A 15577-nucleotide genomic window follows, 5' to 3' on the forward strand; every position below is an offset into this window, starting at 1 on the left:
TGATCCAAACCCACACTCTTTCTAAACCTAGGTGCCTCTCCTAAGGGAAGTACAGAGGTTTCCTTTGATGTTACTGGAGCATTAAATATCAGCCCAAAGAGAAAGACACCTACCATGCTATGATAGAAGACCCTATACCAGTACATGTTAATATTTTGTGTATGAGGTCTATCTTATGCTACCAGATACTGCCTTCTTTTTTCTAGCAGTAAAATTTCATTGATAAGAAAATTAATGCTGAAAGTCAAAAGGTATTAGAAATATTACAATAAAAAATGACCAAGCAAACTCCTAACTTCAAAGAATTTACATGCATTTGAATGAGACCTACCATTCTAATATGAAATAATTCAACAGATAGCCAAAACTCATACATAGAAGTTTAAAATATATCTCAATCAGTCTTGTTTCTTTCTGAATCACTTGGCCAATCCAATCCAATCCAATCCAATCCAATCCAATCCAATCCAATGAGAATGCTTCTTTGCTGAGTACTACGTGTGAGGTTCTGGTCTAGACATTTTACAAATAATATTTCATCTTTACACCAATCCAATCAGGCAGTCTTTTGGCTATCATCATTTTACATGAGAAGAAACAGAGGCACAGGATGGTGAAATAACTTCCTGGCACCATTCAAAATAGTAAACATGGAGCCAGGCCTTGAACCCCAACAGTCTAACTCCACAGTCTAGGCCCTATACTATGGGGGCATCAATTGTTACTTTATCCCAATAATGCAAACCACTATAAGCAACATCTTGTAGATTTTCCTGTCTCTATACAACTAAATCCAAATGCACATCACAACGGACGGGTTACTGGTCAGTCCATGGTGCACAGCAGATGCAGTTTACATGTCCCAAGCTATCTGTTATAGACATTTTCAAATAACATCATGAAAGAAAATTTCTCCCTCAAAAGATATTGTCAAGCCTTCAAAGAGATTAAACTAATTTAGTTAAAACACCACAAACACTTTCAGACTAAAATGTGAAAGTATTAAGGTTTATAAAAGTCAAAGTGTGATGGAGGCAGCAATTTCACTGAAGGATATTTGTAAGCAGCATTATCATATGCTGTCTGGAATTTTATAGACCATATTGTTTAGGGAAGAAGACTATGAGCAAATAGGACCACAGACAAATGAGAAAGATATATTCTTTGTGTGGCCTATCTAATCGAAATGCTCCTCCTTCTTCAATATCCATTTCAAATGTCAAATGCTTCATAAAGCCTTCTCTAATGAATCCCCAATGATGATTTCTAACTTTCCAGAATATGTGACACTCTCATGGGCTAAACCATACGGAGATACATTAGAAAACCATACAATGAGGTAAACAATGCAGTACTTTATTATATACCACATTTTCTTATAAATTGTATTGTTTTCTAATTATTTCATGGATGGAAGTCTTAATTCTTCAGCTAGTTTATAAGTTATCAAGGCCAAGCAGCATGTCAGATCTGTTTATACTCTCTTCAGAGAATCCAGCATAGAGCCTCATTAACCAGGCCAAGAACAAGTCAGCCAGCAAACCAGGCTTAATGTTCCAGCAGTTAATGTTAAAATCCTGAGCTCAAATATTTAATCATTCAACACTATTCAGCCTAGCAGGCACTATTCTAGGTGTGCTGCAAATACAATGGTGAACATTAACAGTTCATTTCCTCAGGGAATTCATTAGTCCAGTGAGGATACATATTTCCAAACAGCTACTTAAAGGAGAATGAAATGGGTGCTACAAAAGAGGTATGACCAGAGTGTTATAGGGTCACCAGTTTCCCCTCGAATAGTCTAGAAGGTCTTCATGGAGGAAGGACATTTGGCCTGAGTCTAGAAGAGGAAGAAGGAGAAGAAAGAGGGGTGAGTGTTGGGAGCATTATAGAGATGGAAATGCAGAGTATAAAAGCAATACGTCGAGGAAATGGTGAGAGGTTCAATGTGGCCAAAGAGCACACACTGGGCCGGGGGGAGGCAGAAATGAGGCTGGAGGACTAAGAAGGGGTTTTTAAGCTACCCTAAAGAGTTTAAACTTTATCAGTAACCTTGTAGAGGTTTCTCAACAAAAAAGAGAATTGTGTGGTTTGAGAAATGTGAGAAGGCTAAAGTGAAAAGAGAAAGATCGGGGATCTATTTGGGGTGGTCAAAGGTTAGGTAAAGGTAAAAGGGTAAAAGCAGCATGAGAGATGGAGAGAAAAGAAATACAGTTAAGCTTGAATGCTGATGCCACAGACTGGTTAATCACTTCTCAGATATGTAGTGAGTACTTACTGGATATGGTAGTTTCTGTGTTAAATGCTGGAAACACATCTGTGATGTGATAAAACCGTTGATTTCTGCCCTTCAGAAACCTATATTCTAGTGTGGGAGGACTAGATAGTTAATAACAAGTAAAGAAACAGACAAAATAATTCCATACTATGGTAAGTTCTGATAGGAAAAGGATGCTGTGGGAGAGAGAGACTAAGATGGAGGTGAGGGTGGTATGTTGGGTGGCCAGAGAAAGGGGCACTCTTTGATACTGACAGAATGAAAAGGGACCACACGAGGGAAGCACCTTGCCAGGAGAAGCAGCCATGGGTCCCAAGTTGGTGAAACTGGAAAAACCCTGGAATGTTTACGGAAGCCAAAGAACAAAAAAGGTAAGTGTGTTGAGAATCTGGAGAATGGGGGGAAAAGGAGATAGGTATGAGATGAGGTCAGGTAAGGTTTCATAGGCTACGACAAGGAGTTTAGATGGATTCTCAGTGAAAATGCAATTCATTAATTATGACTAACTTTATTTCTGAATATAATAGATTTTTCTTTCTTTTAGACTGAGGACAAGTCCTATTTATTGTCATATTTCCAACACCTAGTATGACAATGTTCAAAAATGTTGAGCTAACCTGCTGAACCACATATGCTCTTGGCACCCCAATTACTGGTCATATCTGGCAAATTTTTGGCTTACAAAAGCAAAACTAAAAGGAGAAACGACAAACTTGCCTGAGGTAACTCAGACAGATGTGAAAGACAGAGAAAGCAGGAGATAAAAGAGACACTGGTATGCCTCTGTCCATTCATTTCAACCACATTCACTGAGCCTAGAAGGATCTGGATGGTCGGGCACTCAGGTTTGAGCAGTGGTGGTCTCTAAAGGGAAATTAACTGAGGGCCAGAAAGTCAAAAGAAAAAAACAAAGTGCTTTGTAAATGGCAAAGTAATATGGTTTGAGAATTATGCATTTCAGAGAAAGGAAGGAAATGGTGGGGAGATTATTTGATAGTTCCCAAAATGACCAGCAATTGCCATGTTGGCCCAAAAAAGTAGCTGAAGATGGATTAAAGATTTAAATGTTAGACTAAAACCATAAAAATCCTAGAAGAAAACCTAGGCAATACCATTCAGGACATAGGCATGGGCAAGGACTTCATGACTAAAACACCAAAAGCAATGGCAACAAAAGCCAAAACTGACAAATGGGATCTAATTAAACTAAAGAGCTTCTGCACAGCAAAAGAAAATACCATCAGAGTGAACAGGCAACCTACAGAATGGGAGAAAATTTTTACAATCTACCCATCTGACAAAGGGCTAATATCCAGAGTCTACAAAGAACTTAAACAAATTTACAAGAAAAAAACAACCCCATCAAAAAGTGGGCAAAGGATATGAACAGACACTTCTCAAAAGAAGACATTTATGCATCCAACAGACACATGAAAAAATGCTCATCATCACTGGCCATCAGAGAAATGCAAATCAAAACCACAATGAGATATCATCTTACACCAGTGAGAATGGCGATCATTAAAAGGTCAGGAAACAACAGGTGCTGGAGAGGATATGGAGAAATAGGAACACTTTTATACTATTGATGGGACTGTAAACTAGTTCAACCATTGTGGAAAACAGTGTGGCGATTCCTCAAGGATCTAGAACTAGAAATACCATTTGGCCCAGCCATCCCATTACTGGGTACATACCCAAAGGATTATAAATCATGCTGCTATAAAGACACACACACATGTATGTTTACTGCAGCACTATTCACAATAGCAAAGACTTGGAACCAACACAAATGTCCATCAATGATAGACTGGATTAAGAAAATGTGGCACATATACACAATGGAATACCATGTAGCCATAAAAAAGGATGAGTTCATGTCCTTTGTACAGACATGGATGCAGCTAGAAACCTGCATCCATTTTTTTTTTTTTTTTTTTTTTTGAGACGGAGTCTGGCTCTGTCTCCCAGGCTGGAGTGCAGTGGCCGGATCTCAGCTCACTGCAAGCTCCGCCTCCCAGGTTTACACCATTCTCCTGCCTCAGCCTCTGGAGTAGCTGGGACTACAGGCGCCCATCACCTCGCCCGGCTAGTTTTTTGTATTTTTGTAGAGACGGGGTTTCACCATGTTAGCCAGGATGGTCTCGATCTCCTGACCTCGTGATCCACCCGTCTCGGCCTCCCAAAGTGCTGGGATTACAGGCTTGAGCCACCGCGCCCGGCCTAGAAACCATCATTCTAAGCAAACTATCCCAAGGACAGAAAACCAAACACCGCATGTTCTCACTCATAGGTGGGAATTGAACAATGAGAACACTTGGACACAGGATGGGGAACATCACACATCAGGGCCTGTCATGGGGTGGGGGGAGGGGGGAAGGATAGCATTAGGCAATATACCTAATGTAAATGATGAGTTAATGGGTGCAGCACACCAACATGGCACATGTACACAAATGTAACAAACCTGCACATTGTGCACATGTACCCTAGGACTGAATGTATAATAATAATAATAATAATAAAGTGGCTGAAAACTTAAAAAGTTGTTTTTGGGACAGATGGAAGACAGAAGTAGCCTATAACTCACTGGGTACTCCAATAAGGTGACTCTTCCTCATTTGGGGAAAGTTTATACTTTCTAAGAAACTATTTAGCATATTTTCAGAAAAGTTTTGTACAAAGTTGTCAAGTCTAGGAAAGGCTGCCCAAGACAATACACTAGTTTTTTTTTTGGAGACAGAATCTCACTGTCACCCAGGCTGGAGTGCAGTGGCACGATCTCAGCTCACTGCAACTTCTGCCTCTTGGGTTCAATTAATTCTCCTGCCTCTGCCTCTGCCTCCCGAGTAGCTGGGACTGCAGGTGTGTGCCACCATGCCCGGCTAATTTTTGTATTTTTTGTAGAGATGGGGTTTCACAAAGTTGGTCAAGCTCGTATCAAACTCCTGGCCTCAAGTGATCTGCCCAACTTGGCCTCCCAAAGTGCTGGGATTACAGGAGTGAGCCACCACGTGTGGCTCCAAGAGAATACACCAGTTTGATTTCACTGTCAGTGGACCAGAAACATCTACTAAAACACGAACCCTCAAATCTGGGGAATCCAAGTTTTCAGGGCTTTCCTCAAATCACTACAAATATGTTTGCTCAGCATTCATACATTTGGTATATTCGGGGTTGCTTAATAGTTTGGATAAAGAAACAGTGTAAGATAACCAAAGTTTAGAGTGTAAGAATGTATATACTAAAAAAGATTTTGAAAAACTGGAACTTAAAAATTAGAAAAAAGATTAGAATTTGAATTCTAACCACTTTTTAAATTCACAAGTACTATTAAAAAATTCGGAAATAAAATATTAGAATAGGGATTATCAACACTGTAGTGGGAAAGGAAATAGTATTCAAAGGATAGTTTAGCATTCCATTGTGCAATGAACAATGACTCAAATACTGCAGCATTGATTCCATTTTGGGTTTCAGCAAAACCTCTTACCCGGAGCCCATGGAAGCGAGGATTACTGTAGAAAAGCTTCATCTGCTCAGATGGAAGTGGTCCTAGCACCTTCTGAATAGTAAAAAGTTGGTCAATTTCACTTTCTCCAGGAAATAAAGGTTGTCCATCGCTAAGCTCCCCAAGAATACAGCCCACCGACCACATGTCTACGGACTTTCCATAGGGAGCGCTGAAAAATAAAGGAAGAGATTATTTTGGCAACTGAAACAATACAATGTTTTGATAATTTCCAAATTATTGTGAACAAATTTATAATGTGCAGCACACTTGTATATTTATGAAATTAGAAAGTTCCATGTGAAAAGAAGACTGAAAAGTAAATCATAACACAAGTGAATAAATCTATGCTAATAAAGCCATCAACTTAATAACAATTTAGTTAGTATACACTAATTTGAAATTTATTCACATAAATAGATATAAATATACATCTTAAATGTAAACAAACGGCTTAATAAACCCTAATACAGTATACATATCTGGCAAGTAACACCTCACTTGGGGAATGAAATGCTTCCAAATAATTGTATTTTCTAAGACAAATAATTATCCTTTAGCTCTCTAAATGTCAAAAAGATACAACTTATCCATTTTATCAGTTCAGTCTATTAAAATTTACTATGTACTGACATGTGTTTCCTTAACACCGAATATTATTTAACCTCCCATTACTCAGCATCACAGTTTCTGATGACTAAGATTGTGCTAAGGTCTACTGTATTATTTATTTGAATATAATATATGTAGCTTATGTATACAGAGCTTAAAACATTTTCCAGTTTACTTAGGGGTTTATAGCTTTCTTCTAGGGTGTGAGTTTACCAGAGGGCTTTAGGAGTGTTGCCGTTATTAATAAATGGAGGTTGTAGATGAAAATCCAGGTATCCTCAAAACAACTTTATATCTATCTCTCAGTATCTAGAGTGTTAAATTTATAGCAAATTAAGAAACCACACACACATACACGCACGTGCATGCTCACACACATTTCCAACATAAATACTCCAAGCTTTAAGAAGGGAAAGCCAAAAGAAAATATCTGAAAAAGAATATGGAATGGAATTTCGGAATGCTAAAATGATACAGTAGTGAAACAAAACTTTTAAATCAAAGGACTGTTAACGTTATACAGAACAAATTTCTAGGATAACAAATCATTGCAATCGTAAGTCAGTATTTCATGTATCTCATTTCCTTCCCATATCAACCTAAGAACCACACAAGGAAACTTCATTTAGATCTTTTTGGTAAGTTTGTTGGGCAGGGCAAGATACTGATCTTTCTTTCATTATCTGTTTGAGAGAGAGAAAATTTGTTCCATAGTGCTAGATGGAGAAACTTACAGAAAATTTCCACATACTCACTACAAGTTATTTTTCTTCTGTCATCTGATTTGAATAATTTATGCAGCTGGAATGATACTGAATGTCAAGGACAAAGCCTTGAGTACGTATAAAATTTAAATTCTTAATGTATAACCAAATATCTGATTTCAAAGGGATTTTTACAAATATGGTTCTTCAACTAGTACTTGACAATCACTTAATTAGCAATATTTATTTTAGCACTAATTTAGTTACATTGTCCCCATACTTTTAGCAGCTACCACACATCTCTAAACATAACTCCAGTTTTTCTATAAGTATTATTAAGCAGCAAATACTCTCTGAAGATTCACAATAAAGACTTCCTCAAAATAAACTTTTTGGGGCCATGTTACAGACAACACCATATTATAGCAAGCCCTTCTCCTACACTTGAGTCCTCAGATGCGGTTCTAAGAATGATCTACTTTATACTCGTTTCTCCATTGGTAAAGTGTCCAGTAAATTCAATTCTCCCAAAAGAAAATGGACTATGCATCCCAATGAGTCCAAAAGGTACACGGAAGAAATATGGACAATCACAAAATCAATCCTGATTCTAAGATTAAAAATTAGCATTAAAAACTCTAAACTCTGCCCACACAATGGAAGAGATAATAAAGTGACTAAGCATCTTTGTTTTTCAGGATAAAGCAAGCTTTTGATTAAAAAAAAAAAAAGTAAAGCTTTCAAAAACTAATGTCAATGATTCTTACAGGCTTTATGTCAGCAATGAATCAAGAATTACTACTAGACGGTTGGTAGACACTGGAAAATAAGTAGTTAATATCAAAATAAACCCTGAGTAACTTAAACATATAGTCATCATGCTCTTCAGAAAAAAAAATCCCGAAACTTATATTGCTATTATATAAAAAACATTTTTAAAAATTAAATTCCTCATGTCCCCCAGATACACGTATGGCACGCTAAAGAAATGAGACCTATAATTTGTGCACTTGTCATCATTATCACTATATCTAATTTTATTTGTGGAGTATAAATTATGTTTTTGGGTGGTCCCAAAGAAGGAAATACAATCTAGGGAAAATAATCCTACAACTAGGGTAGGTAGAGAATTATTAATGAGAACTACAGGCTCCTTCTTAGGCTTTAAAGTTAAAATGTACTAAAAAGAAAAGAACCTTATCAGAAGACCTTTTTCTGGTACTAACAGATGGATTAAAGAGCACTGAAAGTTAAAGGGTGGGCACAAAGTGGATAAATGTAGAGATGTTAGTGAGAAAATCATCAATGCACTGCTAGTTTGAATAGCCATTTATCATCAAACAGGATTTACACTGTTCAGAACAAAAATGGCAATTGGTTCTTTTTTTTGTTTTTTGGGTGTGTGTGTGTGTGTGTGTGTGTGTGTGTGTGTGTGTGTGATGGAGTCTTGTTCTGATGCCCAGGTTGGAGTGCAGTGGTGGGATATCAGCTCACTGCGACCTCCACCTCCTGGACTCAAGTGATTCTCCTGCCTTAGCCTCTCGAGTAGATGGGACTACAGGCAGGTATCACCATGCCTGGCTAATTTTTGTATTTTTTTTTGTAGAGATGGGGTTTCACCATGTTGCCCAGGCTGGTCTTGAACTTCTGAGCTCAAGCCATCTGCTGATTTTGGCCTCCCAAAGTGCTGGGATTACAGGCGTGAGCCACTGTGCTCAGTCCGGTTCAATATTTACTCCATGTGCCTGGCAAAGTGGTTGGATGTAAGAGATACTTGATAAGTATTTGATGAATTAATAAATGAACAAATAGATAAGCCAGAATGTCAAACTGTGTGGATATTCACATTCTTAATGTGGAAGTTTATCAGCAAAGATGGCTACAATTAATTTCTTCCATTTCCATACATATGCCATTTTATAATATGGCTCTTTGTCCCATCAAGAGGTAGAATTTATTTCTCCATACCATGGATCAGGGGTTGGTCATGTAACATGCTCTTGTCAATGAGGCAAAAGCCATACAAAAAAAGGCTTGAAAGCTACTGTTGCTTTGGGGCTTACCATCTTATAGCACAGAATTCTCCAACTATCACACTTAGAAACTTGGAATAGCCTACTTGGAGGATAAATTTCCAGGGATCAGAGATGGTCTGACCCAGCTGAGACCCCTAAACTAACCAGCTCCCAGATGACCTACCAGCTGACTAAACTTCATGAGTGACTCCAAGACAGACGAGCAGAAGAACCACCCAGCTGAACTCAAACTGCTGATTCCCCTATGCCCAGAATTGTGAGCAAACAAAAAAGTGCTTTGTTTCATACCATTAAGTTTTAGGTAGTTTGTTATACTGTAATGTGTAACTGACACATTTAATTAACTGAAGTTCTTATTTTCCATAGATGAACTCAAAGTAAATGACAATCGAATCAGCAGATGTGGAAATGTCATTCTATTTTGGGATGGTAACTCACCCAAGTAAGAGCTCTGGGGACCTATACCATCTGGTGGCAACATACTCTGTGTAATTAGCATTATTGCCTTCTGACAGATTACGAGCAAAACCTGAAAGATAGTAAAGTCCAAAGTTGTAACTTTGAAAAAGAAATAGTAATTCATGTTGGCAAAATATTTCAGTGCTAGTAATACTTTAAACAACATCAAAAGAATGTAATGACTGTTCTTACATGGGCTATTTATTAATAATATCCTTGCTATCTTAAAAAGTTAGTAGAGCGTTCCATGTCAATTGAAAGACATACAATGTATTCACTACAAACCCAGTCTCTTCACTATGCTAAAAACTGTGTTTTCAAAGTCATCTCATGCTTTTATAATTATTCAGAGCATACTTTTAAATCAGCTCTCCCAATAAATGCAAACCTTAGGAAAAAAATGAAATAAAGTCCCCACAAAAGCTAGAAATCAAAATCAGAGTCAAACTAACATACTGTAGAGGGTCATTAATTTTGCTATGTGGCACTTACACAGTATTTGCATATGTATTGCTGCTGAGCAGTTCTAGCCCTTACATAAACAGTGATGGAAACAAAGCAGGCCAAAATTACTATCATCTCCTAATGACTGAGCATATTAGGGGTATCTTAGTTACCAATTACAGATTCTACCACTGCTTTTACCCCCACCCTTTGAAAAGGTTTTAGGGCTACTGCATAGCCACAAAATAAGGCAGGAGGATAAGTTAATCATCCATCTAACTCACCAAACACAATATAGGTTCACTGTGAATAGTTATAGAGAATCAGAACATTTAAATTAAGGGTAAAAATTAAGGTGTACGTCAGTTTTGAGACATGGAAAATAGTGTTTCTTAAAATGAAACGGTAAAAAATAAAAACAATCCCAGCATAAAACAAAACCCCTAACTTCAGATAATCAATGTTTCTTCATAAGACACGCTTTGAAGAAATACTTGTATTTTTGAATGGGGTTCTTCAAGTCAGACCAAGGAGTGCGTACTCTGGGAGCGGAAGCAATTAGGAAGTCCTTGCTAGGGATACACAGGACACAGAATACCGCATGTGGTGCTGCCAGGAGGAACTTCCTGACCATTTACAACAGTCTTTTCTCTGAGAAATAATGCCAGACCAGGAGTAATCTTTTCCTACTATTAACCATTCTATAGGCATTCTTTTATATTTATAACTTGCTTTATATTTTCAGTAACTTAAGTCTCCGCTTTGGGTGGTAATCACATTACGGACAGGAAATCAGAAACAGATGCTGTTCCTGAAAATCGTAAAGCTAAGAAAATGCTAAAAATGCCACAATTAAAATCTTTCAGATCCAGTATTCAATATTTCCTTTTTCCTAAGCAGATTCTTTATAAATTTAGGACATAGAAAGACTCTTTTACATACTATTCCTTATCATAAAGTATGACGAAAATTAAGTCCTGTAAAATATTTTTTCTCAGGCAAACAGGTTCATAATATTCAAAATCTTTGAAAATACTGAGTGACAACAGCTACACATGCTTCCAGTTGCTACACTGGACAAAATGGGTCATTCTACGAAGCAAATTTTGACAATGTCTCTATTTCTCGCTTGTATAATTCATCTCCTATGCACTAATCTAATCTACTTTTTCCTTATAAGGAGATGGATTCTTAGTTATATGTGGAGGTTTACATTGTATTTGTGATTATATTAAAATATGTGAAAAAAGACATTTAAAAAATCAAGTGTTTATTTTTCAGCACACAGGTCAGGCAAAACTTTATTTTAAAACGTGACCCATAACCTAAACAACCCTAACATATAATCTAAAATTTTTTTCTGAATTATTTTAATTTAAATGTTTAACAGAGCTTAATACAGAGTTATCTACATGGGAGACATAGACAATTTTCTACTAGGAGAGAGTACAACTAAAAAAATTTCCCTATACATTCAATCAAAAGCTGGAATATTATACATTACTAATCCCATTCATTGAACATTTAGAGGGAACAAATGAAAATGTTCTAAAAATGTCTTTTGACTTTATAGATATATAACAATTGCATATACAAAATACTCATGTGTATTTATAGAGGAATGTTTTAGTGTTTATGATTAAACTTGGAACAACTATCAATATTAAAAAAATTTTTTTGTGAAGTCATTAGATATTGGGTGTATGGGTGTATTTGCTTTGAATTCTGTTTAAACAAAAACCATGATAAAATTTTAAAAATAGACAATGCTCTGAAGAAAGCAGTACTCCTCCAGCAATCAATTTTTCAACATATGACTCAAAAGAATGTTCCTCTACCAATTTAAGTCAAAACATAACAATTACTTTTAATATTCCTTTAAAAGCTACCTATGTGTTATAATAAATTAATTCTGTAAGTACCAGGACTTAATTTCTTTTTAACTTACCAAAGTCACACAGTTTTAGGACATCATTGTGGCTGATTAAGAGATTTTCTGGTTTTATATCTGGAGTGTCAAGATAAAAAAAAATTAGTAAAAATGTTCTATGTTCTCCTGATTGACACTGTTATCTAGAGTAATTTCAATAGAAAACTGTGGCAGCAAAAAGAAACATAACACATTTTATGCTGGTACATAAAAGTTTCAATGAATTTCTTTTTCAGAAACATGCAGACCACAACTTCAAAAATAATTTTTTCCTCTTTAAATATTAAAAGGATTAGTTGGATCTCAGAAAGAATTTTAAGAATAATTAAATCTAGGCCAACATATTTCAAAAAACTATTATTACTTCATAAAATACTAATAATACAAATGTTGGGAGATAGAAATATAAAATGTTTACACCCACAAGATACTTTAAAAATACATGAGAATAAGTAGCTAGCATTATATTTACTGGAGAAAAAATACAAGATATGCTTCTGTTACATTCTTCTACATAATTTCTATATTTACATCTCTTTAGCTTTTCTGTATGGTTCTCACAATTATCAACGTCTAATGCTGAAGCCATACTGGATGAGTCAAATTAAGATTTCTAATTTTTTCCATGGATGTTATGAAGATGTGGTGGGAGTTACCATTAATTTGCAACCACTGATTCACTATGCACATAACCAAATCGCAGTATCATGATGGAAATGCACCTAACTCAGCTCCTTATTAATATCCCCAAACTACAGTATAGACTATTACTAGAATCATTACCCTAGACACTAGATGTCCAGTTGACGTGGAGATCTACCTATGCTACCAACAATCTTGATAAGGTAATTGCTATGAGAGTCAAATGCAAGAGAAATATAAACTGTTTCTAGGAATAACAGACGTTGGCATTCTTCATATGACCTTTAAACTATTCTTACAAGTGAGAATTCTTTAAAGTGATATCCTTGTGCATTTGTGTATAGGTAAATTAAAGTGTAGCATTCTTTTATCTGCTAATCCAAAGACAAAACGTAGACACTACAATTTTTTAAATAAATATTTAGGGTCACTGTTGTATCAATTTGCATCCCACTACTATAAAACTCTCCAATGCAAGAAAGATTATCAGGAGAAGATAATGGGTGTAGAGTCAAATATGATGCTGAGCCAGTAATTTCCCTTTCATTGTTATAAACCACCCAGTTCATGGCAGTCAAGGACAAAACAGTTTATGGGAGTATAATTATGACCTTTATGCGAGGTTGATCATGCCTGCAACTGCAGACAGTGGGCACTTTTCACTAAGGGGTAGGGAAAATTAGGAGGTGAAGATACATACTGGAGATTGTTATAAGAAGGAATGAGACATGAGTGCCAATAGGGGCCAGTGACTTAGGGACCACCTATATAAAGCCTGATTCAGAGTTGTTTCACATTATCTGGTCTACCTGCAGGACCAAGGCTATAGAGATCAACATTTTGCTCTTCTCCTATCCCCAAATAAGTTTCAAAGTTCACATTTGTTGAGTTCTCTTATATCACCAGGCATTTCTACAGTTGGGAGTGGATCTATAATAGTTATACAAATGTAAAGATTTCACTACAATATCCAAATAAATTTGTAATCCAACCTTTTGGTGACAGAAAAGGAGATTTGGAGAGCAAATGATTTCTCATGTCTTGCACTTTTCAAAATATATTTAATTTAAAAGGCAATGCCAATGCTTATGAAAATATTTTAAAAGACATTAACATGTGAAATACTCTTAACTTTACTTGATGTTCTAATATTTTCCATTTTAAAAATCTCATACTCACCTCGATGGACAATATCATTCTTATGGCACCAGTGAATAGCCTTGATTAGCTGATAGATGTAGCTTTTTACTTTCTCAGGTGGAACTCCATTTGGCATTTCTTCCAGCAATTCCAGCATATTCTAAAAATTAAATAGTCATTAATTTCCCAAATTAGGTAGGCCTGTAAATTATGTATTAACAATTTTACAAAGCATCTAGTATAATTCATACAATACAGAGCATTTTTTTTTATTGTTTTGCTTTCTATCTACAACTTTTTCATGCTGAATCAGCATTAAAATTGCGGCTTTCTTTTATGAGGAATTCCATTTTTACTATTCCCTAATGCTACTCCAAATAATAACCCTGTATACTTTTCACTCTCCCTAAAGGTTTTCAGGCATTATTTTAGAATAATTAGAAGAGAAAAACAATACAAAGTAGATATACGACACTGTAATGTATAAAGAGGGGAAAGAGTCCTTTTTAACACAGTGTGCTGTATCTCTCCAATAGAACCTTGTGATAAAAATCAAGCCTTTAAAATACATCTGGAAGATCTGGGAAATATTCTTAGAAGAAAAAAAAGATCTCTAAAATTAAAAATGATCAATACATTTAGTACAAAAATTCAAACAGGCCAGAAAATACTATTGAAATAAAGAGTCACAGACCCCATACAATTCAATATTCAAAAACCTTAATTTGGAGTCAGACACCATTATAAATAAAATTCATGGCCAGGCGCGGTGGCTCAAGCCTGTAATCCCAGCACTTTGGGAGGCCGAGACGGGCGGATCACGAGGTCAGGAGATCGAGACCATCCTGGCTAACACGGTGAAACCTCGTCTCTACCAAAAAGTACAAAAAAACGAGCCTGGTGAGGTGGTGGGCACCTGTGGTCCCAGCTACTCGGGAGGCTGAGGCAGGAGAATGGCGTAAACCCGGCGGGCGGAGCTTGCAGTGAGCTGAGATCCGGCCACTGCACTCCAGCCCGGGCGACAGAGCAAGACTCCGTCTCAAAATAAAATAAAATAAAATAAAATAAAATTCATGCAAAATTTTTTATTATGCAGAAACTCCACTTAGCCAGTCTCTATTGAATTTCCAGATTAACCATTCTCCTTTCCCACTGTAAAGTACAAGTAAGGCCCATGGTACAATCATAGCTTATTGTTTGTAGGCAACCATCCAGGATAGCAGTTCTCAAAGTGTGACATGTGGATCTGTGGGGTCTCAGACCTTGTGGAGGGCCCATGAAGTCAAAACTATATTCATAATAAGATTGTGATGTTTGCCTTTTTCATTGTGTTGGCATTTACACTAATGGTACAAAGCAACAATGGGTAAACTGCTGGCACCTCAGCATGAGTAAAGGCACTGGATTCTTTAATCCAGTTAAACCTTGCGTTTAAAAAAGAAAACAGAAGTTTTAGTTAAGGATATCCTTGATGAAGCAGTACAAAATATTACTTTGACTAAATTTCAATTCTTGACTACATGTCTTTTTTGGAATCTGCATGATAAAATGGCAGACTGCACATAAAGCCCTTCTGCTGCACATGCGCCATCTGTCCAATGGTTGTACTGAGGAAAAGCACTTGGAGGATTGAGATGCAAGCTGAACGAGCTGCTTTTTATGTGGAACGCCATTTTTTCTTGAAAGAATAACTGACATACAAACTTATCTATGTTAACATGCAATATGTTTATTGTTATTTTAAAATGAACTAATATTTTTATATTGCTTGGTCATGACTAATATGACAAACACTAATAGATAAGATACATATAAACAAAA

At 36.3% G+C, this 15577-nt stretch overlaps 1 protein-coding gene across 1 annotated transcript in view; it reads right to left on the bottom strand.

Annotated features, from left to right (window-relative positions):
• The window catches only part of CDKL5 (cyclin dependent kinase like 5), a 228186-nt gene that overhangs the window by 60394 nt on the left and 152215 nt on the right, over positions 1-15577 (bottom strand). The window contains exons 6-9 of the mRNA XM_023199004.1: positions 13796-13916; positions 11993-12052; positions 9580-9670; positions 5772-5961 (exon numbers count right to left, since the gene is read on the bottom strand). Coding sequence (XP_023054772.1) covers positions 5772-5961; positions 9580-9670; positions 11993-12052; positions 13796-13916 — 462 coding nt within the window. The remainder of the gene's footprint in view (positions 1-5771; positions 5962-9579; positions 9671-11992; positions 12053-13795; positions 13917-15577) is intronic.

Source organism: Piliocolobus tephrosceles, chromosome Y (assembly GCF_002776525.5).
Source record: "Piliocolobus tephrosceles isolate RC106 chromosome Y, ASM277652v3, whole genome shotgun sequence".
Lineage (NCBI taxonomy): Eukaryota > Metazoa > Chordata > Mammalia > Primates > Cercopithecidae > Piliocolobus > Piliocolobus tephrosceles.